The 27,653-nt window shown below is 45.1% G+C and overlaps 1 protein-coding gene and 1 long non-coding RNA gene across 7 annotated transcripts in view; one reads left to right on the top strand and one right to left on the bottom strand.

The window, feature by feature from the left end:
• SIN3A (SIN3 transcription regulator family member A) overlaps window positions 1-20,820 on the bottom strand; it is a 68,633-nt gene extending 47,813 nt beyond the window's left edge. The window contains exons 1-3 of one of the 6 annotated variants that reach the window (XM_070233220.1): window positions 12,974-13,019; window positions 12,113-12,289; window positions 656-877 (exon numbers count right to left, since the gene is read on the bottom strand). In XM_070233220.1, the coding sequence (XP_070089321.1) occupies window positions 656-844 (189 nt within the window). In that variant the 5' untranslated portion in view covers window positions 845-877; window positions 12,113-12,289; window positions 12,974-13,019. The other 5 variants (XM_023653221.2, XM_023653226.2, XM_023653216.2 and 2 more) reach the window with 5 other exon arrangements.
• LOC111775293 (uncharacterized) lies at window positions 15,258-27,549 on the top strand. The gene is made up of 3 exons (XR_011425192.1): window positions 15,258-15,482; window positions 16,784-16,866; window positions 27,428-27,549. It is a non-coding gene; the product is annotated as an uncharacterized lncRNA (long non-coding RNA).
• Window positions 27,550-27,653: the final 104 nt, after the last annotated feature.

Genomic DNA, 27,653 nt, shown 5'->3' with positions numbered 1-27,653 from the left:
GACAGAGTAAAAATGACTCAATTACAGTTACACGCACAAGTATGAATAAGTCTTGGGAACCACACTGAGTCAGAATATACAAGTTTTTATCTATATAAAAGTTCATAAATACCCAAACTAATTTTATTGTCTAGAGATATAAATAAAATGACTTTAAAAAACTAAAGAAAGTCAAGGGAATGAGAAACACAAAGTTCAGATTAGTGGCGACCTCTGAAGGGAGGGAAAAGGAAAACGGATCAGGGAAGGATACACAGTGAACTTCAAAGGTCATGATAACATTTTTGGGGGTAGGGTGGGTGAGGAAGATTGGCCCTGAGCTAACATCTTTGCCAATCTTCCATTTTATATGTGGGATGCTGTCACAGCATGGCTTACATGGTATGTAGGCCCGCGCCTGGGATCCAAACTTGTGAACCCCAGGCCACCAAAGCAGAGTGCGCAAACTTAATCACTGTGTCACCAGGCTGGCCCCAACTTTTTAAAACTTGTGTGGTGAGTACATAGTGTACATTGCTTTTGTTATTTTTTATATTTTATACATATCCCATATGTATTTTTTTATATCTGACTAAATGCTTAACAAAATTTTTTTAATTGGATGAGCACTAATGCTCCTCCATGACCCCAAGTCCCTTGGTGGGCTCCAGCTTACCTGATAGCTGGGTGTTACAGAGTACTGAATTCCTGTGGCTGACTGCATGGTCTCGGACACAGCTTCATACACAGGAGGGGCAGGGGCGAGCACCCGGTGCTGGTGAGGAAAAGCCTCTGTGCTACCAGGGAGCCGACGTTGCTGGGCCGCATATACCGGTGATTCCTGGTCATCCAAACGGCGCTTCATTCTGCACTCATGCTCAGGGATGCACTACAAAACCTGCAGAAACCAAAAGCAACGACATGCAAACCAATTCGTACTCCAATCCAGCATGATGAGTACAACTTAGGACCCGTTTAGTATAAGTTTGGTATATTAAACTTACCCAAATTTAGTATAAGCTCAACTCCCATAGGCGATTATCTACTTCATCCTAGAGATGACCACTGTGGTTTCTCTACAGTGCACACTAGGGTGGTTTAAGTGCACGCTTGTACACACCCCCCCCCCACAGTGAACAGGTTATCATAACTTGAAGCCAAAAATTTAAATAATAACAGAGTTTAAATTAACTTGGTACTGCAGAGTTGAAAACCTCCAATTTAAAAACACACAAATACACCTTTTCTCTATTCTCTAGTCTTCTCAAATGCCATCATTCCTAATATTTACATATTCATATGCTACAAAAACATTCAAGTGCTTCTTCTGAACTCTTCTCAAAACTTAGTACTATAATTGTGATCTAATTTTAAAAATATCAATTGTTTCAACAATTAAATGGTATCATGGAAAGAGCATTGGGCCAGGAATAAGAAGACAATGGTTCTAGATTTGCCAGTTTAAGAAGCTATGTACATTTCAACAAGTTCCTCATTCCATGTGAGTTTATTTCTCCAACTATAAAATAAGAAGGTTGAAACAGGTCATTTCCAAGGTTTCTTCTGGTTCTAACATTCTTTAACACTAAAGAGATTCCAGACTCCCTTAGCTTAGTAATCCCTCTGTGGGGGATACTTTCTTTCCTGCAGGACACAAAAGTCTAGTTATACTATGGTCAGGAATCCAGTCAGGTCTTTTCAGAGCTTCTCCAACATCAGTATCACTAACACAAGCACATCAATAAGAAAGAATGCTCCAGTCATCCCAAGACAAAATGGGGCCAAGTCCTACCACTCTTTCATTCACAGAAAAAAAAAACTTACAAAGGATACCACTCCTATGGTAAGAAGATAAAAAATACAGTAATAGTAGGACATCTCACGAGCCACAGACCCTCCATCTGAAGCAAGGCTCTTTTTGTAAATGAATAAAAACAAGTCTACCTAATTTCTAAGCCCACCCATCCCTCTTTTTTTTATTCCCTTGGATCATGCAAGCCCTGAAGGGGAAGGAGTCTCATAAGGACTCTCCCAAGTTGCTTCACCTCTTCTCTGTCCTCACCATCATCCTCAACAGGCCTGTTGCTCTATTCCTAGCCTTGAAATAGTGTCTCAGGCTTATCTCACATCTTACAAACCTAAGTTAGACCACATACAGCAGCACATACAGCAGCATAATTGTTTCATTTGCAAGTCGGCCTTTTTTTAAATTTTTTTTTTGGCTAAAGAATATTGGCCCTGAGCTAATATCTATTGCCAATCTTCCTCTTTTTGCTTGAGGAATATTGGCCCTGAGCTAACATCTGTGCCAATCTTCCACTATTTTATATGTGGTTCGCCACTAGAGCATGGCTGCCAATGAGTGGCATAGGTCCGCACCCAGGAACTGAACCTGAGCCACCAAAGTGGAAGGCACCCAACTTAACCACCAGGCCACAGGGCTGACAAGCCAGCCATTTTTAATATAATCTTTTTGTAATCTCAAGCCACAAATATTCTCTTTCTGTTGACTATAACTTTAGATCAAAGGACTAAGTCTCCCAAATTTATGTGTGATAGTATGTTGAACTCAGTTAAGTGGAGTTGAAAATATGCTGCTGACAGCTGCTGAAGGGAAATAATTTAAAATTTCTTAACTGGTTATGTTTCCCTAGGCTTTTCTAGCATGAAGTAGCATGTTTAGCTCAATATTTGGAAACTTTTCAAACATATTAAGAGGTTGGAAATATAGATTGATACATGGTATTTGATACTTAAGAGCCACCTGCCAACTGACTATGAACACTCAATCCTGACCTATTTTGGGATGAGGAAATGGGTCTAAGAAGTGGACAGAGTGAAAAGTCTTAAAGACTTTTTGGCTGCTACTTCTATGTACACCCACGGTCAGGGTTTGGTCTTGGGTTCTGCTTGTTTGAAACCTAGATGCTTAAACTCATCTGAGACTAATTTCTGTAGCCAAAAGCCAAGTCAATACCTCATAAATGGAAAATCAAATTTAGATCAGAAGAGCATAGCATACAACTAGAGTGCCTGTCAAGACCTAGATGCTAGTCCAAACTCTTGACTCGAAGCTATATAACTTTGGTCCTGTTCCCTTATCTGCAAAAGGAGGTGATTAGACTAAATTAGTGATTTGCAAATACTGGTCTATGGACTAGTCTACAGGAAAATGAAAGAGAAAGGGAAAAAAAGGGATTGTGATGCATTTTTCATAGGTTAAGCATTAAAGTATTATGCTTTATCCTGAGATCATATCCTGTTGTTTTGCTATTAAAATATCATTTTTTTAAAATAAAATGATTGTGATTTTATAAAGCATTTAACTTTATTAGCCTCTACAGAGTTTGCCTTCCAGACCATCTCCATGACACCAAAGAGGCTGCCTAGAGTCTGTACTTTCTCTCAACCATACTTCAATGTCTTTAACGATCATTACACTTAGTTCTATTTCCTAAATAGTTCTCAAATCAAGTGCTTCTTCTCCAGTCATACAGTCAATCCCTCATTTCAGAATCCCAGTATCCCTCACCCCAATTGTTGTCAACACTCTCCAGCCTTTCTCCTGTCTAGTCTACCCTCTATACTGCTTTCAAAGTCGTCTGCCTCAAATGCAAATCCAGTCCAGTTGCAAATCCATCACTGGCTTCCCACCACTTAACACAGCAATCCAAATTCCTAAGTTTAGCCTACAAAACTCTTCCTTACTGATTGGGGGACAATTTAACTTACCAATTATCTCCTTCCAGCCCCACCCTATCACCCAGGCCTATCGAATGTCTTCCCACTCCTCTAAATAAGTCTCAAGTCTATAAGCTTCTTCAAGGTAGGATCCTTTTCAACTTTGTCTGCATTTCCCACAATCCTAACACTTCAGAGACAGAAGGCAGAAGGGAAAGAATAACAGTAATAGCTAACACAACAACAGCATATATTGAGTGCCAAGCACCATTTTACACAACTTAAAAATATTAATTTAATCCCCACGATGATGCTGTAAGCAAGGTGCTATTATTCTCTATTTTATAAATGAGTAAACTTAAATATAAAGATTAAGTAATCTGCCCAAGGTTGTACACGTAATAGGCAAAAGGGGATATGAATCCATAAAATCCTCCTCCAGAGCCGGGACTCTTAACCAACTTACTATCCTACCACTCACTCACAGAAGAAGAGAAGAAACGAAGGAAGAAGGATGAGTCCCTTTACTTTTCTAGGGCACACATGCATGGAGCAACTTCAGCTTTCCTCAACTGCTCACAAAATTAGCTCATTCATCCTTTCTTCTGTCTCAATCCAACAAAAGCAGGCATGCTTTGGCAGTATTCATTCAATTAGCAAATATTCAGTGAGCAGATATAAAAGTGGTAGATGATCCTGGCCCTTGCCCTATAAAGGCTTAAAACCTAGTTGGGAAGACCATACACAGCCTCACTAGTAATCAAAAACAAAAGAAGTAAAATGATATCCCAAAGCAATAGGCAAATATTAAAAGAGAATGATGATATTCAGTGTGGGTGAGGGTATCAGGAAACACTATTGATGGAAGTTTTAATTGGTATATACTATTTGGTTGGCAACTTGTAAGCATCTATTACAATTTTTAATTAAGTTTAAAACATGCTTATCTTTTAATGTATCAATTCTACTTCTAGGTCTCTATACTATACATTTGCTAAGTATTTTTATTGCAGCAAAGTATGAAAAACCTAAATGTCTATCAATAGCTAAGTAAACTTGATACATCCATATTAGGAAAAGTATGTAGCAATTAGAAGGATTAGGGTTCATCTACAAGGAAACCGCTCCAAGACACACTATTAAGTGAAAAGAGCAACTACAGAATACATACAGCGTGATCTCAACATACATAATGTACTTGTAAGATTTGTGCATTTCATTGCATATAAATTTTGCATCAAAAGGAAAAAGCTATAAACAAATACCAAATTCTAGAGAAGGATATACATGCTGAATTACTTAAGTCAAAGTGTACTAACACCTGTAATTTACTTTGAAATACATCAAGAAATTAGTCTGGATTAATAGATGGAAGGATGGATAGCTGGATATATGATAAAGCAAGTACTGTGAAGTGGTAGGGGGCAACTCTGTGGCCGAGTGTTTAAAGTTCCATTCACTCTACTTCAGCGGCCCAGGTTTGTGGATTTGGATCCCAGGTGTGGACCTACTCCATCATCAGCCATGCTGTGGTGGCATCCCACACACAAAATAGCAGAGGATTAGCGTAGATGTTAGCTCAGGGCTAATCTTCCTCAAGCAAAATAAGAGCAAGACTGGCAATGGATGTCAGTTCAGGGCGAATCTTCCTCACCAAAAAAAGAGTAACGGTAAAATCTAGGTAATGTGTATATGAGTGTCCACCATACTATTTTATCAACTTTGCTCTATATTTGAAAATTTTCTCAATAAAATCTTGGAAGGAAAACCTAACAATACAAACCAGTTCACCAGTGATACAATATGTACTAGAAATTTGGAAAGGAGTAGAAAGGTGTACACTGGGAAAGACTCCACAGAGAAGGTAAACATTTACTAATATCTTGAAAATTAGGGACAAATTAGGGCATACGGGGTACACAGGACGAAATTAAAATATTAGAGTAACTTTAGGCCGGCCCCATGGCCGAGTAGTTTGCACGCTCCACTGTGGCGGCCCAGGGTTTCGCCTGTTTGGATCCTGGGTGTGGACATGGCACTGCTGGTCAGGCCACGTTGAGGCGGCATCTCATATGCCACAACTAGAAGGACCTGTAACTAAGATATACAACTATGTACTGGGGGGACTTGGAGAGATAAAGAAGAGAAAAAAAAAAAAGACTGACAACAGTTGTTAGCTCAGGTGCCAATCTTTAAAAAAAAAGAAAAGAAAATTACAGTAACTTTAGACTTATGAGTGATAAAGAGCTATTTTACAATCTTTACCAATTCATTTATCCCACAAATAATTCCTGAGTGTCTCCACAGGCCAGGCTCTGTGCTTAGCGTTGGGGCTCCACCACTGAATAGGACAGAGTTCCTGCCCCACAACAACCAAATCTTCCACACATGACTGCTACCAGCTGACATGCTCCTCACAACAGTCCTGTCAGATGGGCAGACCCAGATACCTCCTATTTAGAGGGAAACTGATACTCAAAGAAATTAAGTGACTGGTTCAAGGACACAAAGCTGGCTAAAGAAGGTAGAGGCTAGATTCTTTCTCCTTGGAATACAGGAGCAATCTGAAGTAGGAATATTGGACAGACTATAGTATCCTGCTTGCGGAGTGGTACAGGGTAATTTCAGACTATGAAGTATTCGAATGCCCAATGACGGAGCCACAAGAGTCAGACACAAAGCTACTTTCAAGCCCTGCTTCAGGTGACATGATTATCATCTGCCACTATGGTCTCCAACTGTTCCAGATTTGGAGCTTACACTGTTATCAGAACTCTAGGCTCTGAGGACTAAATTTAAAAAGGAAAAAAAGCACTTTGAGGGAGAGAAACTAGTGAAGAAAGACTAATGTGAACAACGGCAGAAGAACATTAAAAAGTCATCCAGCCATGTGTTATAATAAAGACTGGGAAAGAGCTCCAAACCATCATGCAAAGGAATCAGAATTCCTGAATAAAGCCAGCAGAGCTGGGTAATTCTGATACTGCAGGGGAGTCTTCTGGAGCAGGGAGGACAACTGGGGAGCAAATGTGACAAATTTCAGACAAACGTTTCAAAGGGCAGAGGTAAAAGCTAACGCTTTCAAAAGAAGAAAAATAAAAACGAAATTTTCTAGTTCTACCACCTAAATATGTCTTCAATCACAATAAAGAGCTGGCATCCTAGAAATCCAGACATTTCTCCATTATTAAAATCCAAATGAAAAATCCAACTTTAAAGAATCTTATCTTTTCATTTAGATTAAATGCCACAAATTGGCTTAAAGAGACAACAGAATTATTTTAGTCAAGATCAGCTCAAAGTATATTGTGTGGAACAAACTGCCCTATTCTAGAGTCTAAGACAACTAAGTATACAATACTTTCTTTTTGAAATACATTTAATTTATGACTGACTCTCTAGTGCCTCAATTTTGTATTGATATCGTCTTGAATTAGACACATTTTTAAGTTCCTTTATTTATATAATAAAAAAAAATCCTCTTAAGTCATTCTATCTTATTGGTGGTCAGCATTGCATAAAATTGCATAAAATATGTCCTGGTCAGTTTACTTCAATAAACACTCTTCAAAGCAAAGAAAGTTTTATCAAAGCATTAAGCCAATGTAATTACTTCAACCCAGTACAACTGCTCACCATAGTCTACTTCAAAACCTATTCAAAAGTCCACCTCTGGATCTAAATCTGCTGGAAAATGAAAACTATTCCAGAATAAAAGAAAAAGGCAATCTGGTCAGATTTCCCATATTACCTAGAAAAAAAGCTCAACAAAATTAACATGCCAATCTTATCAAAACATCACAAGATCTAATACCCAAGCCTCCCCTAAACTCAGTTTTAGATTCTTCTAATGAGGTGGTCCTCAATCAGGGGATATTTTGCCCCCCAGGGCACATCTGGCAACGTCAGAAGACATTTTTGGTTGTCACAACTGGGGGTGATGGGTGTTAGTGGCATCTCATGAATAGATGTTCATAGGATGTTGCCAAACATCCTACAATGCACAGGACAGCTCCCCACAACAAAAAATTATTCAGGCTAAAATATTAATAGTGCAAAGGTTGAGAAACCTTGATCTAATATAATGATAACTCCATTTGGCGTATACCTTTTCTGAGTTTTGGTGGGATATGTCATACTGTTGCGTGACAACAATTTTTACCAATGTGGCTCAGGACAATCATCTTGGTTATGCAAAAGATATCACTGCTTTCTCTATGCCATGTGATTCACCTTTACCCCTGAGTGCACAGAAAAACTTATTATCATCATTTACCATTTGGGTGAAAAACAATTTTATTAGAAATTTTAGTAAGAACTGAAATAGCAAATCCAAATTTTTATTCCACATGTTCCTGCTTTTGAAGATATAAATACCCAAAATAGGCAATATCCTTTAAAATGCAACTGGCTAGTCATCAATTGTCATGCATGAACTTGGAACAAAGCCATTCTGTAAATTTTGATTCCAGACTTCAGGTACATCTCTAGTAAAATTCTAGCTTATTGTCACTTTTGGGTCTTTTTTTTTTTCCTTTGCATCATCAGACACAATAGTTTCAAAACTTAGTTTTTAATTTTGTTGAAGAGCGGACAATCATCTTCTTTGCTCTATAACTTCAAGCATTCTCAATTTGAGAGTAATAAGTGTCAATTAGAATGATCAATAATTTTTTTCATTTCTGCATCATGTTTCCTTCCAATCACCTCTGTACACACATCTGCTTTTGGCATCTTCCACTTAGAAACCATATCAAGTAAGTTTTGGTAAACAAACATCCTAACATATTTACACTCATAAATTCTTCAATTTAAGAAAATTCATCCAGAATATTGTCATCTGAAGACTCACAGTCTGCAACTTGGCTCACACAATCCATTTTACCATCATCACTACAGTCTAGAGTGTTCCTCTACTAGTTTCTCTAATAATGTATAATGTCTTCCTCTTAGTTTTCTTCTCTTTGCCATTACAGGAAGCAAATGGAAATTATGGATTATCAAATATATTCAATGAAAGCTTTAAAAAGTTGTAAAAATAGCATAAGAATTGTCATATACCCTTCATCCAGGTTCCCCAAATGTTAACATCCTATGTAATGTTTAAGATGGTCTTCCCAATGTCTTTATACTTTCTCAAAAGATGCTGTAATGCTTTGGGTAAAGACGTAAGAAAACTGAAGTATAAATACAGATTATTTACTTTACTACTGTATCAACTTCCTAGGCACTTCTATCATTCTTCTGTTTTCTTATTATTTTAGTCTTATAGTTGGCAATAATTGATGAGTAATGATGAAATAACTCATAGGATGATGAAATACCAAAATGCTTCAAGATATAGGAAAACTAAGATCATTAAGATCTCATAATATAGCTCAGATGTATAAATGATAATAGCTAAAATGAATTTATTCTATTAAAAAGAAACTAAGTATATTTTCTCTTTGTTCTTTCAAAGACATCCAAAACAGAATAAAAGTCATGAAACATAATATTTACTAGTTACCACTGCTCAAAAAGAAACTCAAAAACTAAAATTGAGTCCAACTGCCACTGTTACACAGAAAGTTCTTATCGTTATAGGTAGAAAACAAACAGGAAACTATTTAGTTCAATTCAAAAGGTAATAAAAAGTACAGGAATGTTAATTTTCTGATTTAGATCATTGTATTACAGTTCTGTAAGAGGAATTTGGGAAATCTGGGTAAAAGTTATATGGCAATTCTTTGTATTATTTTTGCAATTTTTTTTGAAGTCTAAAATTATTTCAAATGAAAAGTTAAAAAAAAGTTTAAGTATTAATAGCAGCAGAATAAAAAAGAAGGAAATCAACATGTACCCCTAGCCTCAAGGACATTAACACTTAGTTTGGGTGACAAGGTTTCTATAAATTCACTGAGAGTGATATAAAACAGACTTAAGTGTAACAGGAGACACACTAAAGCTATAAGCATTATAAAGAAGAGGACAGTTCTTAAGAGGACAGACAGACGTGTCACTTACCTTATACCATCTATATCCTATTAGCTATATTTCTGCCCCCACACAGACATGGGCACACACATCTTTAACCATCTTTGTATCCCCCAGTGTGCTCAGCATACCACCTTGTCTGTGGTGGAAATCAAATCATTCATTCATTCATGTGTGCACCCTCTAATATTTACTGAGCACGTACTACATGCTGGGAGTTGTTCTAGGAACTGAGGACAGAGCAGTAAACAAAACAAAAATCTCTTCCCTCATGAAGATTACGTTTTAGTGGCAGAAATAAATAGACAGTAAATAAGACAATAAACAAAGTGCTCAGAATATCAGTCAGTGACAAGTGCTAAGAAGAAAGAGTACAGAAGGGTTTTTGAAATTTTAGGTAAGAGTGACCAAAAAATATCTCACTGATCAGGTAACTTTTGAGTAAAGGAAGTAAGGAGCTAGCCATGTGGAAATCAGTGGGGGAAGCATCATAGGCAGAGGGGATGGCAAATACAAAGACTGAGGCGCACATGTGCTCCATATTTTCCAAGAACAGCAAAAATACCGTGTAGCTGGAGCAGAAAACAGCAAAAAAGGCCATTTAGCTGGAGCAGAATGGAGCAAAGAGAGACTAGAAGGAAATGAAGTCAGAGAGGTAGTAATGGGGTGGGGGCAGTAGGTAGGGAGCATATCATGTTCATTCTTGTAGGTCATAGTAAGAACTCAGACTCAATCATCAGGCTGAAATGGGAAGCCATAGGAGGGTTTGAAGCAGAGAAGCGACATGGTCTGACCTAGGTTTTAAAAGAAACCAGGTGGGTTACTGTGTTAAGAATAGACTGAAGCGGGACAGTAATAAAGCAGAAAGAAGTTAGGTGCTACTGAAATAATCCAAGCTAGAGATAGCGGCACTCACTGCTGTAGTGGGGGTTGGGAGTGGTACTAAGTGGTCAAATTTTGGATAGTATTTTGAATATAGAGCAAATAGAATTTGCCAACAGACAACATATGAAAAAGACTACTATGAGAGAAGTCAAAGATGTCTATTAGATATCCAAGAGGAAATATGAAGAGCGCCTCTGGATACGTTAGTCTATAGTACAGGGCAGAGGTGCCTAGTTAGAGAGACAAATTTGAGCATTATCAGCATTGTTTGGATTTTAGAAAGGTAATAGAGTGCACAGGATAGCTTTCTCCATAATCAAGCACATTCACAACTTCTGCACCAAGTGGGACAGCCTAGATCAGGTTGTGCCCCCAAATTAGTTGTGGAATGAAACTTACTAACAAACAGACAAAAATTCTTCCATTTCAGAGTTACAGATAAGGTATTGTGGACCTGTATATCCTGTATAACAGCCCGCAAGTCAGCAAGCCTATCCTGGAGGATACTAGCAGGACTGAGGTGGTGTCCACTACCATGATGCTGGTAAATACAAATAACATACAGGCACACAAGATAGAAAGGGGGTGAGGAATACAAAAGCAAAAGAAGGGAAGGGCAAAAAAAAGGTGTATCAGTTAGAAACTGCTACCAATAAATGCTTAACTAACTCTAAAGCCAAGTGCCACTAAACAGAGGTAGCCTCTAGTTAGTAAACTTTAAAATGCCATTAGAGTTCAGCATGTAAACTATTTATTTATCACCTACTGTGTGCCAGAACTGTCGTAGGCACTAAGACCATCAAGAAAGTTAAGTCCCAATCTAGATGGACTGTGAGCACAGCTCTCCCTGAGGAAAACCTGTATCAGGTAGTTGCCTTGCAAATATATGAGGACAAAAACTTCTACGTAAAATCTTTAAAGAAAAAAAAAAGGGGGGGCTGGCCCCGTGGCCGAGTGGTTAAGTTCGTGCGCTCCGCGGCAGGCGGTCCAGTGTTTCGTTGGTTCGAATCCTGGGCGCAGACATGGCACTACTCATCAAACCTCGCTGAGGCAGCGTCCCACATGCCACAACTAGAAGGACCCACAATGAAGAATATACAACTATGTATAGGGGGGCTTTGGGGAGAAACAGGAAAAAAATAAAATCTTAAAAAAAAAAAGAAAAACTTCTACGCATTTGCTCAAAACTGAGAACAAATCCCACTGGGTATGTCTTCTGAAGAAAGAGACCCAAAAAGAAAATTACATAATTAAAAGAAGTCAAGGGCTTTTTAATGTGCTGTTAAAAAACAATTGTCCAAAGACAATTAGAATTCATAATTAAAAAGAGAAATGTCTGTCAGGAAAACAAAATTCCTTGAAGTATTTGGAAAGAATAAATAAAATAAAAATAAAAATAATAAATAGTAAATAAAAATAAATGAATAAATAAAGTAATAACGGCAGAACCCTGATTCAGACTACCCAAGTGTGCTGCCAGATAGGTTTCATTATTTGACTTTAACCTCAACAAAAAACAAATATCCACAATTATTTACTTAAACTGCAATGAGAAAAAGATAAAAAGTCTAAGATTACTTCTACTACTCACTTAGCAGAAAATAGGAAGGCATGTGAAGGAAAAGAAGTATTAGGAAACAACACTTGACCATATTAATAATAGCTCTTGAGCTTGACAGGGTAACAGCAACAAATATGCCAAGTCCATAATTTCTTCACTGTGATTCTTAAATATCTTGCAAAGCAATCTTCCAAACAGGTCTGCAAACTGAAGAGAACAGGATTCACAAACTCTGCAAGAGAGACTACAATTCACCTGACAATTTCAGCACAATGCAACCCCTTCTAACATTTCAAAACACTCTCTGAGGGTACTTTGAGTGAGATGCTGATATGAACATGGGTGCATCTCAGCATCTCATTTAACAACCTGCTTCAACTGGATTTATGATTTCAGGTGATTTAACAACTCCCTTCAACTGGATCTATGATTTCAGACTTTGCCCTCCTGTTTCTTATCCAGCGTCCCCTCTTCCTCCACCCCAATGCAGTAAAATCATGTGTTTATTTGCCTTTCCTTCTAAGAATGTAAACTTCTCGGGGACAAAGACTCTTCCTATGTCAGTCCAGAGCTATTTAAGGAGGTGGTCAATAAACTGGTGTTGACTCAATTCACCTTTAGAATCTGAGTCCCAATCTTTTCTCTGAAGCTACTTTCAAAAGCATACTGCTGGTTCCTCAACAAAATTAAACACAGAACTACCATATGATCCAGCAATCCCATTTCTGAGTATATATTCAAAAGAACTCAATGCAAGTACTTGAAGAGATATTTATACAACCATATTCATAGAAGAATCATTCACAATAGCTAAGAGGTGGAAACAACCCAAATGTCCATCAACAGATGAATAAACGAAATGTGGTTTATATATAATGGAATATTATTCACCTTTAAAAAGGAAGGAAGGTAATTCTGACACACGCTATGACATGGATGAACCTTGAAGACATTAAGTGAAATAAGTCAGACACAAAGTACAAATACTGTATGATTCCACTTATATGGCATACTTATAGAAGTCAAATTCACAGAGACAGAAGTGTGACAGCGGTTGCCAAGGGCTGGGGGGAAGTTTAAGGGGGTTGATATTGTTTAATGGGTACAGAGTTTCAGTTTGGGAAGATGAAAAAATTCTGGAGATGGGAGGTGGTGATGGTTGCACAACCATGGGAAGGTACTTAATGCTACTGAACTGTATACTTAAAAATAGTTAAAATGGTAAGTTTTACGTTATATATATTTTACCATAACAAAAAACAGCAGACTGCTCCTTTTCTGTTTACTATTCTTGGACCAGAAGCAGCTTTAGTGCAGTTAAGAGCATGGACTCTGGAACCAGATTGCCTGGGTTCAGATCCTGGCTTGGCCACTTACCCTCTGTCCAACCTCTCTGTGCCACTGTTTCCTCATCTTCAAAACATGGATTTCATAGTACCTACTATACAAGGTTGTCATGAAGATTAAACAGGTTAATAAACATATAGAGCCTAACTCAGTGCCTGGGACATGGTAAAGGCTCTTACCACATAAGCTCTTATTATTACTATGCAAGGAGACAGTGGACGTAATTTGGAAAAATTAACCATCATTTTTTCAAGAATCTACAGAAAGTAAAGCTTAACGAGCTCTTGGTTGGTGGAGTTACCCAGAAGAGTGAGAAAGTCTTTTAAAGCACTGCTCTCAACTCGTCAATGCCACAGACATAATATTTTAATTCCAACTAAAATTCACAGGCATTAACATCTGCCTTGCACAGCTCTCCAGTATCCTGTCTGTTTGCACTGAAAATGTAAAGAGGACTGTGCTTTGCCAGGAATCAAATTATTACACACCTCCTTCCTTATCACACACCTCCTTCTCCAATAAAGAAAAAAATCTTACTCTTTAGATGAAACGTTCTTAATTACAAAATGCCCATCTATCTAGGGTCTTTAACTCTGACGACAAACTATAGCATATAATACTGATATTTGAGGAGATAAGAAGCATTTATGAAAACTTTCGTAGTATAGTATATCCAGGTTCTTACTTGAATCCTTAAAGCCTGGCACACCGATAGGTAACATATTCTTTAAGAGCATGAATTAGGTCTTCAATGTGTGCCAGCACACAGCACTGCAAGTGGTGGAACAAGTATGTGTTAACCAAACTTTCCTCAATGGTAAATTCTCCACTATCTTGGTCAGTTTATAGCATCAAGAAAAACACCCAGGTTTTCTGTCTCCATATCAATTCTATTACAGCCACTATTAATCAAACTAAAAAGCTACTGTCACCACTGCTACTTTCTTAGCTGAGAAAGTGAGACTTACTCTCTTCACATGAGTATAGCACAGGGCACCAAACTCTCAGTCCCAACTGAGCAAAGCATAAATCTAGAATTTAACTTCAGATAATCAGCCAGAGGACTTGCTCAGATGTTAATGCATAAACAAACATACTCATACCATGTTTATTTTCTCATGAAAACTATCAAAAACATTTTAGCAATTTGTCCTAATAAGAGAATGTATCAAGTCAGAGCAAAAACCTCAATTAAAATGGTTCATTAAACCTGAAATGTCCTAAGATAACTCCTTAATACAGGTTGGAGGACAATTCTACATAAGTCATATACACAAGGCTACACTAGTCCCTGACTTCATCATACTATCTGTAATATAACAGGGCAAGAACACTACATTTCACACAACATAAACAGAAAGTAGTGTAGATGTTCAAAGAATTACATAAAACCAGAAGAGAAGACTTTTCAAGAATACCTATACGCGTAGTTACCTAAATTGCAACTTATTTCTTTGTGAAATTAAGCTTATATAGCAGAACCATCTGTACAATCGAAATTTAAAAATGCAAGAATCGAAGAAATCAGAGTATTTTATTCAAAGTCTGAGTTTTTTTTAAATCACCATCTTTTACAAACAGATTATTTTTAAGAGTAAAATGTAAATCCAACTCTTCCTTTTATAAATCTCAGTTTTGTGAAGAGCAGGACTGGTTTTGAAGTCCTCAAGCATCGAAACAGTGGTGAAGTCTAAGTAACTACCCACCACCCCATTGGCTCAAAGGAAGCCCCGCCCCGGACAGCCACTGTAACTAACAGCAAGGGAACTCCAGGAAAGGTTGTCCCTGGCCACATTTCTAGTTTCTGACGACTCTCCGCCCCTCCCCCGACCATCACCGCTGCGGAAGCATGGTCACAGCACGAGCAGCATTCCACTGCTGACTCCAACGAAAGGACCTTGAGCACCTCGCCCCAATAATTACAACCAAGAGAGGAGGGACAGTGACCACGCTCCCATTCTCCGAGCTGCACAGTGCCATCCACGCTGCATGGAGCAAAACGGAGACAACTGCTCTGGCACCGGGCCCTCGCGTTCCAGGCAAAAGGCATGGGGTAAGCCATAAGGGTAAGTCCGGACACCTCCACAGCTCTCAGTCAGCTGGGGCCCCTCCAACCCCACGGAGACGTAAGGCGGGTCGGATCTAGGCGCCGAGACTCGCTGCAAGACCCGACAGCAGGCTTTCCCGAGCTCCGCCTCACTTGCCAAGGAGGCGGAAACCGGGGGGAGGGGAGGACGGCCAGGGGGAGTGGCATCGCCACTCTGAACGCCCCGTCCGGCCAACCGGATCCCGAGAAGGCGGAGGAAGGTAGACTTCACGCCCCCTCCCTGCCGCGCCCCGAAGCCACACGCGGGAGACCCCCTACCCGTCCCCCTACCCAGTCGGCCAGCGCGCCGCCGCGGGCCTAGGCCCCGCCCATGCCAGGAGGGCTGGAGGGGTGGTCGGCCGCAAACTGCACTTAGCGCAGGGCCGGCCCCGCCCCTTTCTCCACCACCGCACGCGCGCGCCGCCCCGCCCCTGAGCGGCGGCGCGAGAGCCCGCCCCCTCCGCGCGCACCGGGACTACGCTCTCCTCCCCCTCCCGCACGGAGCTACCCTGCTCCGCCCCCCACCCCCCCCTCACACATCCACACACCTCCCGCCCGCCTGCTCTACGGGAAGCCGAGGAGGTCAGCCCCCCTAAAAATACACGCCCTCGAGTCCGGCGTTACCCGCCACCAGGCACCCCGCCCCGACCCCGGCCCGGCATGCTCTCACCGCAAAGCTGCTTCAGCCGCTCCTCACTGCGTGTCCCTCTCGGCGTGAGCCTCGGGCTCAGCAGGGAGGCCCCGAGAACGGCGCGGGGCACAGGCCCGCCGAAGCGGACTGGCAGCCTCCTCTCCGCTAACGAAGCGGTCACAGGCCCCGGTGCCCAGACTGGGAAGGAGGGAGGGAGGGAGGGAGGGAAACTCCGAGGGGGGAAGGGGAGGGGGGGAAGATGGAGAAACCGTCTCCGCCGCCTCTACCACCGCGGCCGCTTCTCTGTTACCCGGGAAATCCCGCCCACTCCCCCGGCCCGCCCCGCAGAGGGAAGACTCAACTTCGCTCCGCTACAGGCCGCATTATCCGCCCGTCAAAGGTTTAGCCAATCACTGCGCTCTGCCTGCCGACTGCCCGCCCCTTCCCCCTCGGCTGGGAGGGGAGAGCCGCTCACCTTCTCCACGCCCCTATTGGCGGGGAGCGTCCCTAACTCAGCCCCGCCTATTGGAGACAAATTGCTGATCCCACCCCCAAGCCGCAACACTATTGGAGGAAGCAGGGAAGCTCTTCACGTCTCATTGGAGGATTCCACATATCCCGCCCCGTACTGTCTCAGCCACAGGCCCAACAAGTCGGCTCCCGCCCTCGCCGGTCATCGCATTGGAAGGCTACCCCTGGCTCTCTCGCTGCCCCAGGAAGGTAAGTAACCGATGTGGGGTAAAATGTCCGTAAGTGAGACAAGCTCCTCCTACCACACTGCCGGGCCAGGCCCCGCCCCCAACTATCCGATTGGGTATCCTAGCGCCGGTAGGAGCCTCCATTAGCCAGGACGCCCGTCTAGGAAGGAGCTGACTCCGCCCTGAGCGAGGAGGCTGAACCTTAGCAGTCCTTTTGTGGAATGTTTACACTAGAGACTGGAGCGGAGAGTTTCAGGGCCCGAAACAAGAGGTTGTGCGAGCTCAGCAGCCGAGATCCGATGCCCTGGGATTTGAAGGGGAGAGGCAGCAGCATAAAAAAAGAGAAAGAGAACCTCAGCCTTCCTATCCAGTTCTCTCTTTACAATTTACATTTCCGCACGCTGCGTCCTCGTAAGCACAAATATCTGGAGCAGCCGACAGCTCCTTTCAGTAAGTAGAGTACAGAATTAAGGACTGGAGACCAAAGCCGAGAAATAGCCGCAGGGGTTGCCAGCTCGCAGCTAGGGGGGCGGCACACTCCTAACACCGACACTCCCTAAACCTGAATATGCAGCTAAGAGGGCGGAGATAACCAAAATAAAGGCAGGGCCCTAAGAGCCACCGCCCTGGCAAGCCTCGCAAGCCTCCTGAAGGCGGAGCGTGAGGCTTAAGGCACTCGCGATCTCCAGGGTAGATTTGGAGGTATCCTCAGACTCGAAGAATTGAGGAAGAGACCAAACAGGTCACAGGATAAATAAACCTTCACCTCACACTTCAGAGAAGGGATAAAAGTTCCAGAGCTGCGGACAAAAGAACGGCTAGTCACTTCCTCCTTGGCCAAGGAGTAATAATGGCAGTCCCTAGGCCCTCTCTGTGTAGGTAATAGTACCTCGAACATACAGAGACAAAGTGCTTGCAATATCTAGGTTGTTTTTATCTATTCACCAAATAGGGCAGAGAACTGACGCCGACCTTGCTTTGGGGGGCGCTCACGGAGCGCCAGGAGACAAGAGGGCGGGACTAGAGTTTTCCCGCTCTCTCTAGCAAAAAGGCTACTCCCCCAAGAGAGGCTAGTCAGTCCCCAAGTGGCAGGTCCCAGGCAACCCCTCCTAGGTCGTATCTTGTCCTCCCTCCACAATCCAGCGAAGACGGCAAGAATCGAGCGCTGGCAACAGGTAGGTCTGACTCCAAGGATGGCTTTGAGCCGCAAGGACGAGGCAGCGTACTGTGAATTCCATGAGTAACCGACAGATGGGAGCAGCCTCGCTGAGGGCCAAGCCCCGCCCCAGAACGGAGTTCTAAAAACAAGTCACAGACCGAAGCGACCCCCGCGCCAAACCTGTAGGAGGTTACGAAGAAGCAGCACTTCTGGAGAACTGCTCTAGGGCTACCTTTAACGCTGGGCCGTCCCCAACTCCCTGTACTGGGTACCGCACGGCTCTTCCACCTGGGCAATCAAGAACCACTTCGAACCCAAGCGGATTGGGCCACCCCCTACCTCTCGGTCAACAGGGGATGAGCTGCCCCGGATCTTGCCTAAGGCATCCAAGCCAATCCTAGTTTGCTCAGAGTTTTAGATAAAGCCAAGGACACCAGCTGCCTTGCGCTGGGAAGAAAACATACTGCCAGCGTCGGCAGCGTTCTCAAGCTTAAGCTCAGGGCGATGTCCGGGAAGTGAAGGGGCGCGGGAATAGTCAGAACTTTAGTACTTGGCTAGGAAGGAAAGATCCCGCCCCCTCCTCCCAAACTCTGCAGAACCCCGGAACTAAGCTCTCCAAATTCACTCCACACCGTCAACCCTGGTTGACGCAAAGACTACCAGATCTTGAGCTTGGAGGAATCATTGTGTGCCTTCTTGGCTCTCCCCGCCCCTCCCCCGCCCTTGCTAAGGGCTCCAAGCCCGGGACTTCCGGGCGGGAGGACAGTTCGAAGGAGCAAGGCGGGCCTTACACATGTGCGGAGCGCGCACACAAGCAAGGGGAGGGGGGCGGGGAACAGGGGTAGACTTCCCTCTCCAAGCTCGCCCCGCCAAAGCAGGCGGGACTACCCATCTCACCAATCAGAAGTGGGGGCGGGACCTTGCGCCACACGTAAGCCGCAGGAATCCACCGCCCTTCACGGAAAAAAATCCTAGCAACTTAAACTCCAGCCCGGCCTCCGACAGGCGGAGCTCGGGGGAATGTCATCCAATCGACAGCCGAGAAGGAAAAAAGGGAGTTTTGTCTAGCCAGTGGAAGACAAGAGAAGGCGGGCCCTCTGGAGGAGCCCGAGGTGGGTGGAAGAGACAGGAAAAGGCCCCGCCCCTCAGCTCCCCCCCGGGGCGGTTGCACAAGCCGCCGCCGGAATAGATAGTAAACAGGCTAGGCCAAGTAGTGGAAGTAAGGGCAGTCCGGCGCTCCGTGGGCCCAGGCCCCTGCGACTCCTGTCCCGGCGCGCCCTGCCCGACCCCGCGGTTCACGCCGGCGCCCCGCCTTCCAGCCCGTGGCCGCCATCCCGGCTGACAGGCGCGCCCCCCGCGCCCCTCCCCGCCCGCTGATGCATTTCCTTTTCCCGATTCCGAGCGTGCAGACTGTTTTCCCAGTTTCCGACCTTCACTGCCCCTTTCAGGCAACCCCCTCGTGGGCGCGCTCACACGCTCGCGGCCCCGCCCCCGCCCCATCCGCGGGCAAGCTGCACGGCCGGGGGGTTAGGGGGAGGGAGCCGCCGCCGCTGCCGCCTTAGGGTGGGCGGGGAAGGAGGCAGCTCCATGTTTGCAAGAGGATCAGCTGGGGCAGTGGGTCGAAGCAGCCGAGTTCCTAGAGGTTTTCCACAACCCCAGGTCGAGTTCCGCGCGGGCTCGGGGCCTGGCGGGTGCCGGCGCTGAATGTTGGCTCTACTGCTACGGCCCAGGAGTTTGACGAGCCCAGACCGGCGCACAGGGCTAGTGCCGAGGCGCGGGGGTCTCTTTCCGGTGGCCTCCCCAGCCCCCGGCAGCCCTTCCCGCGAGTCCGGCGTTGCCCCCGCCCCCAGAGTCCATAACAACCGCGGGCCCACAGCGCCCGCGCCTGTCTGGAGCGCGCCCACCGCCCCCTCCGACAAGTTTGCGAACAGAAACAAAACCCTCGGGGCGCCTGCCGCCCTCGCCCGGCGTGGTTAGCGGGGAAAGCCGCGGGCCCCGGCTCGCTAGCTAACTCCAGCCCGACCAACTCCAGGTGCCGCCGGCTCAGGCCGCCGCCCCCTGCCAAGCCCGCGCGCCGCAGCCCGGGCCCAGTTCCAGTCGGTGTACGGAATCTCCCCTTTTTTCTTCTTTACCATAATTTTTTTTAAGGCATTCCAGGAGCGGGGAGGATTTCCTCCTACCCGCCCCTAACCCAGTCCGCCGCCGAAACCTACCGAAACCGACTGCTCGGTGAAATAAACTAGGCAGCACGGCCAGCGCACTGGCGACCCCGGGCCGGGCCGACCCCCTCCCCACAGATCCGGCCCGGCTTGGGAACACACACTGGCGTGCGGGCGGCGCCAAAAGCTCTCCTTCCTGGCCTGCTGCTCGCCTCCCTCGGCCGCCGGACTCCGAGCTTCCACTATCCCCAAACCGGGGCCTTCGGCGCCCGCACCGTGGCGGACTGGGCAAAACGACCGGCCGGCAAACTAGCCCCCCAAACGCCGGAGATTGGGGAGACCAAATTAAAAGCAGCTGTTTAACATACCTTCCGAGCCAGGCGAGGAGTCCTGAATGGGAGGGAACGCCCCCCACGGGCCATTGGCTCCCTGGCACTCGCGTCAGTCACCCTGGGCCCGCCTCCTCCCCTCGCTCCACCTCTTCCCCTTCATTGAACGCCCCCTACCTCCAAGAATCTATAAATAAATTAATTAAACTAGCCGCGCGTGGGAGGCGCATCCGTGGCAGAGGCCCCTATCTCCCCGGCACTGCCGCCTCGAGTTTCTTGAGACCACTGGACTGGAGGGGAACATTCTGGGACTCGGAGATCTGCAGGGTGGACCCAGAGGAGGAGCTAGCGGGGCTCCCGGCCCCAACTTCCTTCACACACACATCCCATTTGGAGCCTGGCAGAGGGAGGCGGGTAGGGACACCCTAGCGACTGGCTGGAATGTCCCGACTCCCCTGGCTGTGTAACGTAACCGTGTCTGGCCCATTCTGTTAAGGAGCCTGCCTAAAAATGAGCAGTGTAAGCGGGAAGTCCTGCGTTTAGGGCAACAGGCACTTGTCTTGGGCACCTAATGTGGGTGAGGCAGACACATTCATACCGCATCTGCTGCTGGGTGCGATTACAGAGACTGAATGAGATGCTCTGTACCCTCCAAGGGCTCCACACCTAGCTGTGGATATGTTACAGAAAGAGCTAAGGCAAATACACATCCATAGGAGCTCAGAGAAGGTGGATTCTTTCTAGCTGAGGAAAACTGGGAGTCTTCATGGAGGAGGCGGCACTCAAGTTGGTTCTTAAAGATTTCATCAGGCAGAAATGGAGGAGCAAGTCATTTTGAGCAAAGGGCACAAAGGGGTAAATGCAAAACATTGTTAAGGACCTTCAAGTGTGTCTATAGTAATGAAAATCAGAGTTGGAAGGATGGAATCAAACAGTGGACGACTTTAATAACTGGTTAAAATTCTTAGACTTGCACAATGGAATGTGCAAGCAGCATTGTCACAGGACCACAAGCCCAAAACTATGGTTTAAGATGTCCAACATCCCAGCAGCTGGATGGGTTCTGAGAATGGGTTGAGTGAGGAGTCCCGACAGGAAGGAAGGTGAGGCACAAAGGCTGTTGTAATACTGGGTTTGGAGATTACAGAGTTATATCTTCTGGTGGAAGGGGTAGGTGGGGGCAGCTAAGAGGTTTCTTTTCTCTCTCCCAGCCACCCAACCCAGAAAGACTTCTCTACCTTCAGCATCCCTCAAGTCAAAGATCTGACTCAGATTGTTCCCTGAATCAATTGCAGTGTTTGTTATAACTTTCTCCCAAAAGGAGTTTCTTGGGGGCAAAGGCTACTCCACATGTCTGGGCTAAACAGAGCTGAGCCTGGGGCCAAGGCACACAATAAACAAGCAAGAAAGACCTGTTAATTGAGGCATCCAGGAAAGGAAGTTAGTGTGGATCAGGTGGGGTGTGCAGAATGTGAAGGACCTTAGAGTCTTGCGGGCAGAATGTGGGCCTGCTGCCAGATTAATCTGTCCCAACAATTAAGGTGAGATGTAGTGAGGACTTGACCAGGGTAGTGGCAATGGGTAAGCAAGAATAGAAAAGGAGAGATGTGTTTAAGACTCAAGGGGACTGGGTGACTGATTCGGTGTGGGTACTGGAGGGAAAGGAGTCAGAGGCCTGCTGTGTGAAAAGGTAGAAAGCATGATGCTAGTGCTTGGGTAATCTGCGTTCTAGACTTAGCATGGCCAGTGACTGGTATATCCTTAGGCAAGTCCCTTCCTCGCTCTGGACCTGTTCCCTCCACCCCACCCCTGGTGAAATAGGGGTGGAAACTGGAGTACAAAGACAGGCTCTAGGGACCCTTCCTTCACTCAGAGTCACTGGGGGGACCACCTGGGGGGTGTGGTGGGGAGGGAAACTTGCCACTAAGGAGAGGGCAGATGGGAAGAAATACTGATTTGGGAAGGGCAGCAGATCATCCCAGGTAGAGTCGGGACTAGAATTTGGGTAGTAGCTTGGTTGATGGAATCACTGAAGGCCAGGGTCTGGAGGGGAAAAGGCCAGATGAGGATTGTGTGGGAGGCCCAGCACCTGGCAGGGCCATGGAGGTTGAGGTTCATTCTCAAACTGTTCATTAGAACAGAGATTCCCTGTCTGGAGCCCCATCTCAGATTCCTGCTCTATTTCCCAAGAGGTTCTGCCCTAGATGAAGGCATAACAGATACTGTGAATGTGAGATGAGGCAGAGTGTAGAGCAGAAAGAATATTAGTCTAGAAGTTGAGTTCCAATGGTTCCCACTTAGTCTCTTCTTATCTGTGGATCAGTCTCCTGTCTTATACAAGAGGATAACATAGCAATCCTTGCCCTGTTATGTGGAGGCCAACGGCCTAAGCATTTGACTGTAAGCCTGGACAGCAGTATACTGTGGATGAAGTCACTTAAGGAGCATTTGCAACTAGAATAGTTACTCCCAAAGAACCAGACTTTGCTGACACTTCATACCCTCCTGAGTGCACCATCCTCGTGGAAATCCCCTCCTGAACACCTTCTAGACTGAGCTCCTTGAGGACAGCCATTCTATCTAATTTCACCTCTGAGCCCCCAGTGCCCACAGCTGTCAGGCACAAGAGGTCCCTTGGAAGGGGTCCTGTGATTGTTTCTGACTCAGTATTCTGACTGCACGGCACAGCCAGTCCCAGACTTTTTGGGAAAGTGAGTATTTGATTTGGCAACATTGGCCCTCCAGCTGCACTGAAGGTTGCATCCACCCCACCTCTTCCCTACACTATCAGTGAGGATAAAACAGTGAATGGATCTGGGTGAGGGCTTCCTTGGAGAAGTCACATTGGGAAGCCAGGTTCTGATTCCCAGGAGGCCTCTTTTGTGTGATTTAGGGATTATTTTCATATTTGTAGTTGAGCAAACTGAGGCTGTGCAGTAGAGTGATTTGCCCAAGTCAAGTAGCCATGGCAAGTCTGTCTGGGCCCAAAGCCTGAGCTCTGTCCATTCCCCCATGTTCTGTCTCTATACATACTAGGGTACCATGATCCAGGTTGCGGCTTCTGGAGAAGAACAGTCTTCCCTCTTGCTCCACCCTCCCTACTTCCCTAACTCCAAGAACAGTTTGTCCCCAGACAGTTCTAAATGATTTCTAGCCCTCTCCAAAAAAACAAAATTATCCTCAAAGGAGCAAGGTTTGTCTCCCAACCACATATATGTGTCCTCAACTCACGACATACATACAGTACTCAAACTGTCACACCTGACACCCTGTCTCACAGATATCACACACACACACACACCCCCTCATTCACAAGGACTCATTGTTTTTTGTTTTTCGGGGTTTTTTTGAGGAAGATTAGCCCTGAGCTAACATCTGCCACCAATCTTCCTCTTTTTGCTGAGGAAGACTGGCCCTGAGCCACCATCCGTGCCCGTCTTCCTCCACTTTATATGTGGGAGGCCTACCACAGCATGGCGTGCCAAGTGGTGCCATGTCCACACCCGGGATCCGAACCAGCAAACCCCGAGCCGCCGAAGTGGAACATGGGCACTTAACTGCTGTGCCACAGGGCCGGCCCCTCATTCATAGTTCTTTAGGGTGCTTATGGGCGGTGATTGAGACACACTTAGGGCCTGCACTTCAGTGACTCTGCCCAAAAGTTGTCAGTGTCAGTCCCAGTGCCCTATTGACAGAACCTCTGCCAGCTATAGAAGACCACTGCCAGCTTGGAAACATCCAGATGAGGGGCATCTGAGACTTGCTCCTCATCTACAACCCAAAGTACCCTATAGGTTCAAGGGGAAAAGCTAAAGCTATTGGTCAGAATCCCAGTTTAGCCACTTCCTGCTTGGATGTCTTTGGCAAGTCACTTATCTTTCCAATTTCCTGGTCTGTAAACGAACAAGAATACCTACTTCAGTGGGTGTTGTGAGATTAAAAATAAAGTATGCCTAGCATTTAGTCAAGAGTTCTCAAACCTTTTTCTCCTTTATCTCGCCGCCACACCCTCTTCTCCTGGCCTTTCAAACGAGAAGTCTCTGGGGCTGCAGTCTGAGAGAAGAGCCCAGGGCAGACCTAAAGGACCCAACAATCCCACTGTGTGAAAACTCTATTTCTTTGGCAACCAGCTGGCTTAGATTGTACATATTCCATATTTCTGATTTCTGGGTGGCTTTTGAGGCTTGGAATTTTTTAGTGGGTTTTAGGATTGCTACTTACTGCTTTGAAGTGTCTTCCCCTCACTGAGTATTAATTTACCCCTCTGGGTCACTTCCAGCCCAAATCTAGAAAACAGATATAACAAATATGTTCTCCAGTTTACCTGGCTTTATGTTTTCATAGAGCTTCCTTTTGTATATCAGTTGTTTGGTGATTTCTTTTTAAAGTAGCAGGTTCCTTTGTTCAAATGAAATCCTATTCAGAGGCCTAATATGTAAGAGATAAAGGTGGACCTTGCTTTGGTTGAAGTGGAGACAGCCCCAGCACTGCAGTCTCTATTTCTTCACCTCCCATTCTTGCCTCCTCCCTGTCAGCCCCTGCCCCCAAGAAGACCACCAGTGAACCTACATTTCCAAATCCTGTTCATTCATCTCAGCCACTCTCACAGTCTCATCAGTCCGTGTAACACAACTTGGCCTGTCCTCAGTTACCTCTGCCTATTAATCACAATACTTCACAGGTTTTTCTTCCTCAATCCTCCCCTAAATGTTAGTGGCTCCCAGGGATCTCTCCTGTCGTCTTGCTCTCCTGGTTCTTCTCTGTTCTCACCCACTTCCAAGGCTCCTAGCTTCTATCTAAACTAAGTCCCCATTTGACATGCAGCACAGTATCTGCCCTGAACATCAGATTCCTTAAGTCCCCTGGCTGCTGGCCACAGAAGTAGTATTCATTAAAGGTCAAGAAAGTAAAACAGAGACCCCACAGGATGAAATGGCTGACCTAGGCTCAGCTGCGCATCTGGCCAGTCTTGAGGCCTAAGGTCTGCCATGGGGGAGGGGTAGAAGGAAGTGAGCCTGGAGTGGGGGAGGCGGCGCAGTGCATTTTTTGACTACCTTCTCTTTACATCTCATTGTCTTGCTTTCCTACTTTCATCTTCATCTTAGTCCTAACAACTATCATGAACATATTACCTTAAATTGTTGAAAAGGGATCACTGCTCCCAATCTCCATCCAACACTCCTAGCTAGGATTCTGGTGTGGTTAGCTATGTTCACCTTGGCCTTAGCCAGAAAAAATATGGTTATTTTAGATGGCAGCATGCCAGATTTAGCGTAAACAGAAGGAAGGATTTTATGAAAGTATGGTGAGGGGTGAAGGGAGATTAAACACTGCAACAGGTTTCTGGGAGTGCTAGATTTCTATTTGTGGAGAAGATTCAGTCTTTTTTGTGGCCAATTAAGAGTAGTGCAGTCCAAAACACTTGATATTCACTACTGTTGAGTGATGGTAACTATGGGGTGGATACCTCACAAGACAAAAATCTGGTTCCCAAGCTGGTGAGAGCTTTAGCTTCTGACCAAGGCCTGAGACAAATCTACGGTCTTGACTGGAGCTCTGGGACCTTGGTCAGTTCATTCCTTAACTCAGAGTCACCCTCTCTGCCTCATGTGGAGCAGCACAGAAGCCTTAAAGGCCAATGCGTTGGTCTGGGGTTTACAGGGGAGACTTGACTTGCTTTCCAAGTTGGGGGCCAAATGGGAAGGGAACTGAGGGAATATAGAGAAGTAGCAGCAGCTTGAAAGAGGAGACTTTGAAAACAAGTCAAACCTGGGGATTTCAAGTGGGAGCTAACCCAACTGGAGAAGGGCCTGCTGGTTCCTTTACAGGCATTTGCACTGGCTAACAAAGAACTAGACCCTTAGAGTCGGAGGGCCTATAGCAGGATCATCTAATATAGCCCCTTCTTTTACAAAAGGAAGCTAGGACTTGGCTTGGGTTGAGTGGTAAGATCTCAAAACTATCAAAGAGCTAAGTCACTCTAGGAAAGCTTTTTTACCTGGCCATACCACCTGGCCCACTTCCCTCCAAGTCTCTGATTTGTGGGTTTCCATATATGTGTCTGGTTGTCCCTAGAGAGGGGAAGCCTTTCAGGGCAGGAGTCTCATCTTCCTCAATCTATGATGCTAAATAGTCTAGTCTCCCAAGAACCAGTCATTTACCTGCACATGATGACATGGAGACTGACAATGGTGGGCCTCCTAGGCTGAGGATGCAGGGGCACCCTTCACCTCAGGAGTCCCATCCTAGCTGACAGGGATGGGCAAGGATGAAGGGACCAAAGGTAGAGGGAGTAAGTTAGGTGAAAAAAAAATAGCAGTCAAAACAGAAACAGAAGCCTGAGTTAGCCCATGAGGCTCTCTCGCCCACAAACACTTTTTCTTCATCTTATGTTCTCAACCATACAATCTAGCATTTGATTGTGGGTTCTCTTGCTTTGTTCACCAAATCTTCAGTGTGAAAGCCTTAACTTCCTAAACAGATTCAGGGCTCCTTCTCTGTCTTCCCTTTACCTCTTTTAACACATAGCACAGGTAGGTTAACACAGTATTGATTATCTTCCCAATGGTAAAAGGTAGAAGGAAACTGTGGCAGTAAAGGGGAAAGCTATTGATCCCTTTCTCTCAGATGTAGGAGATATCAATTTGCTAATCTTCCTCAGAGTCAGTGGACTAAGACAGTAGTTCTGAAACCTGGCTCATCCTGTCACTCACTTAACCATCTACTGGGCAGGACCTAAGAATCTGCATTTTTATAGAGCTCTTGCAAGTGATAACCTCACCAATCCTCAGATGTGTAAGGAAGAGCTCATGCATAACTTTTAGATTTACAGAGCAGTTGGGTTACAGCCCTTTCAAATAAATGACAGTTCAAGACTACCTTCTCCAGATCTTTTATCATTAATCTTGTTTCCTACATATTTCTCTGATTTCCCAGATTTCAAGTATCTCTGTTCACCTCTTATGCTTGCTTACCCCCAAGAGAACAGAGGCTCTCCAGGGAAAGAACTGGCTTAATCTTTTGTTCTACACTTCACCTCTTGATTAAGGTAAGACACTCAGGAAAAATCTGTTGGCAGATCAGGAAATGGATCCTTAGAGGAGGTCTAGTTTAAGAGTTAACAACAGGTACTTTGGAGTCAGATGGTCTCGGTTCTTGGATG

Source organism: Equus caballus, chromosome 1 (assembly GCF_041296265.1).
Source record: "Equus caballus isolate H_3958 breed thoroughbred chromosome 1, TB-T2T, whole genome shotgun sequence".
Lineage (NCBI taxonomy): Eukaryota > Metazoa > Chordata > Mammalia > Perissodactyla > Equidae > Equus > Equus caballus.
The sequence above is the reverse complement of the archived record's forward strand: the minus strand, read 5'-3'. Positions and strand labels throughout refer to the sequence as shown.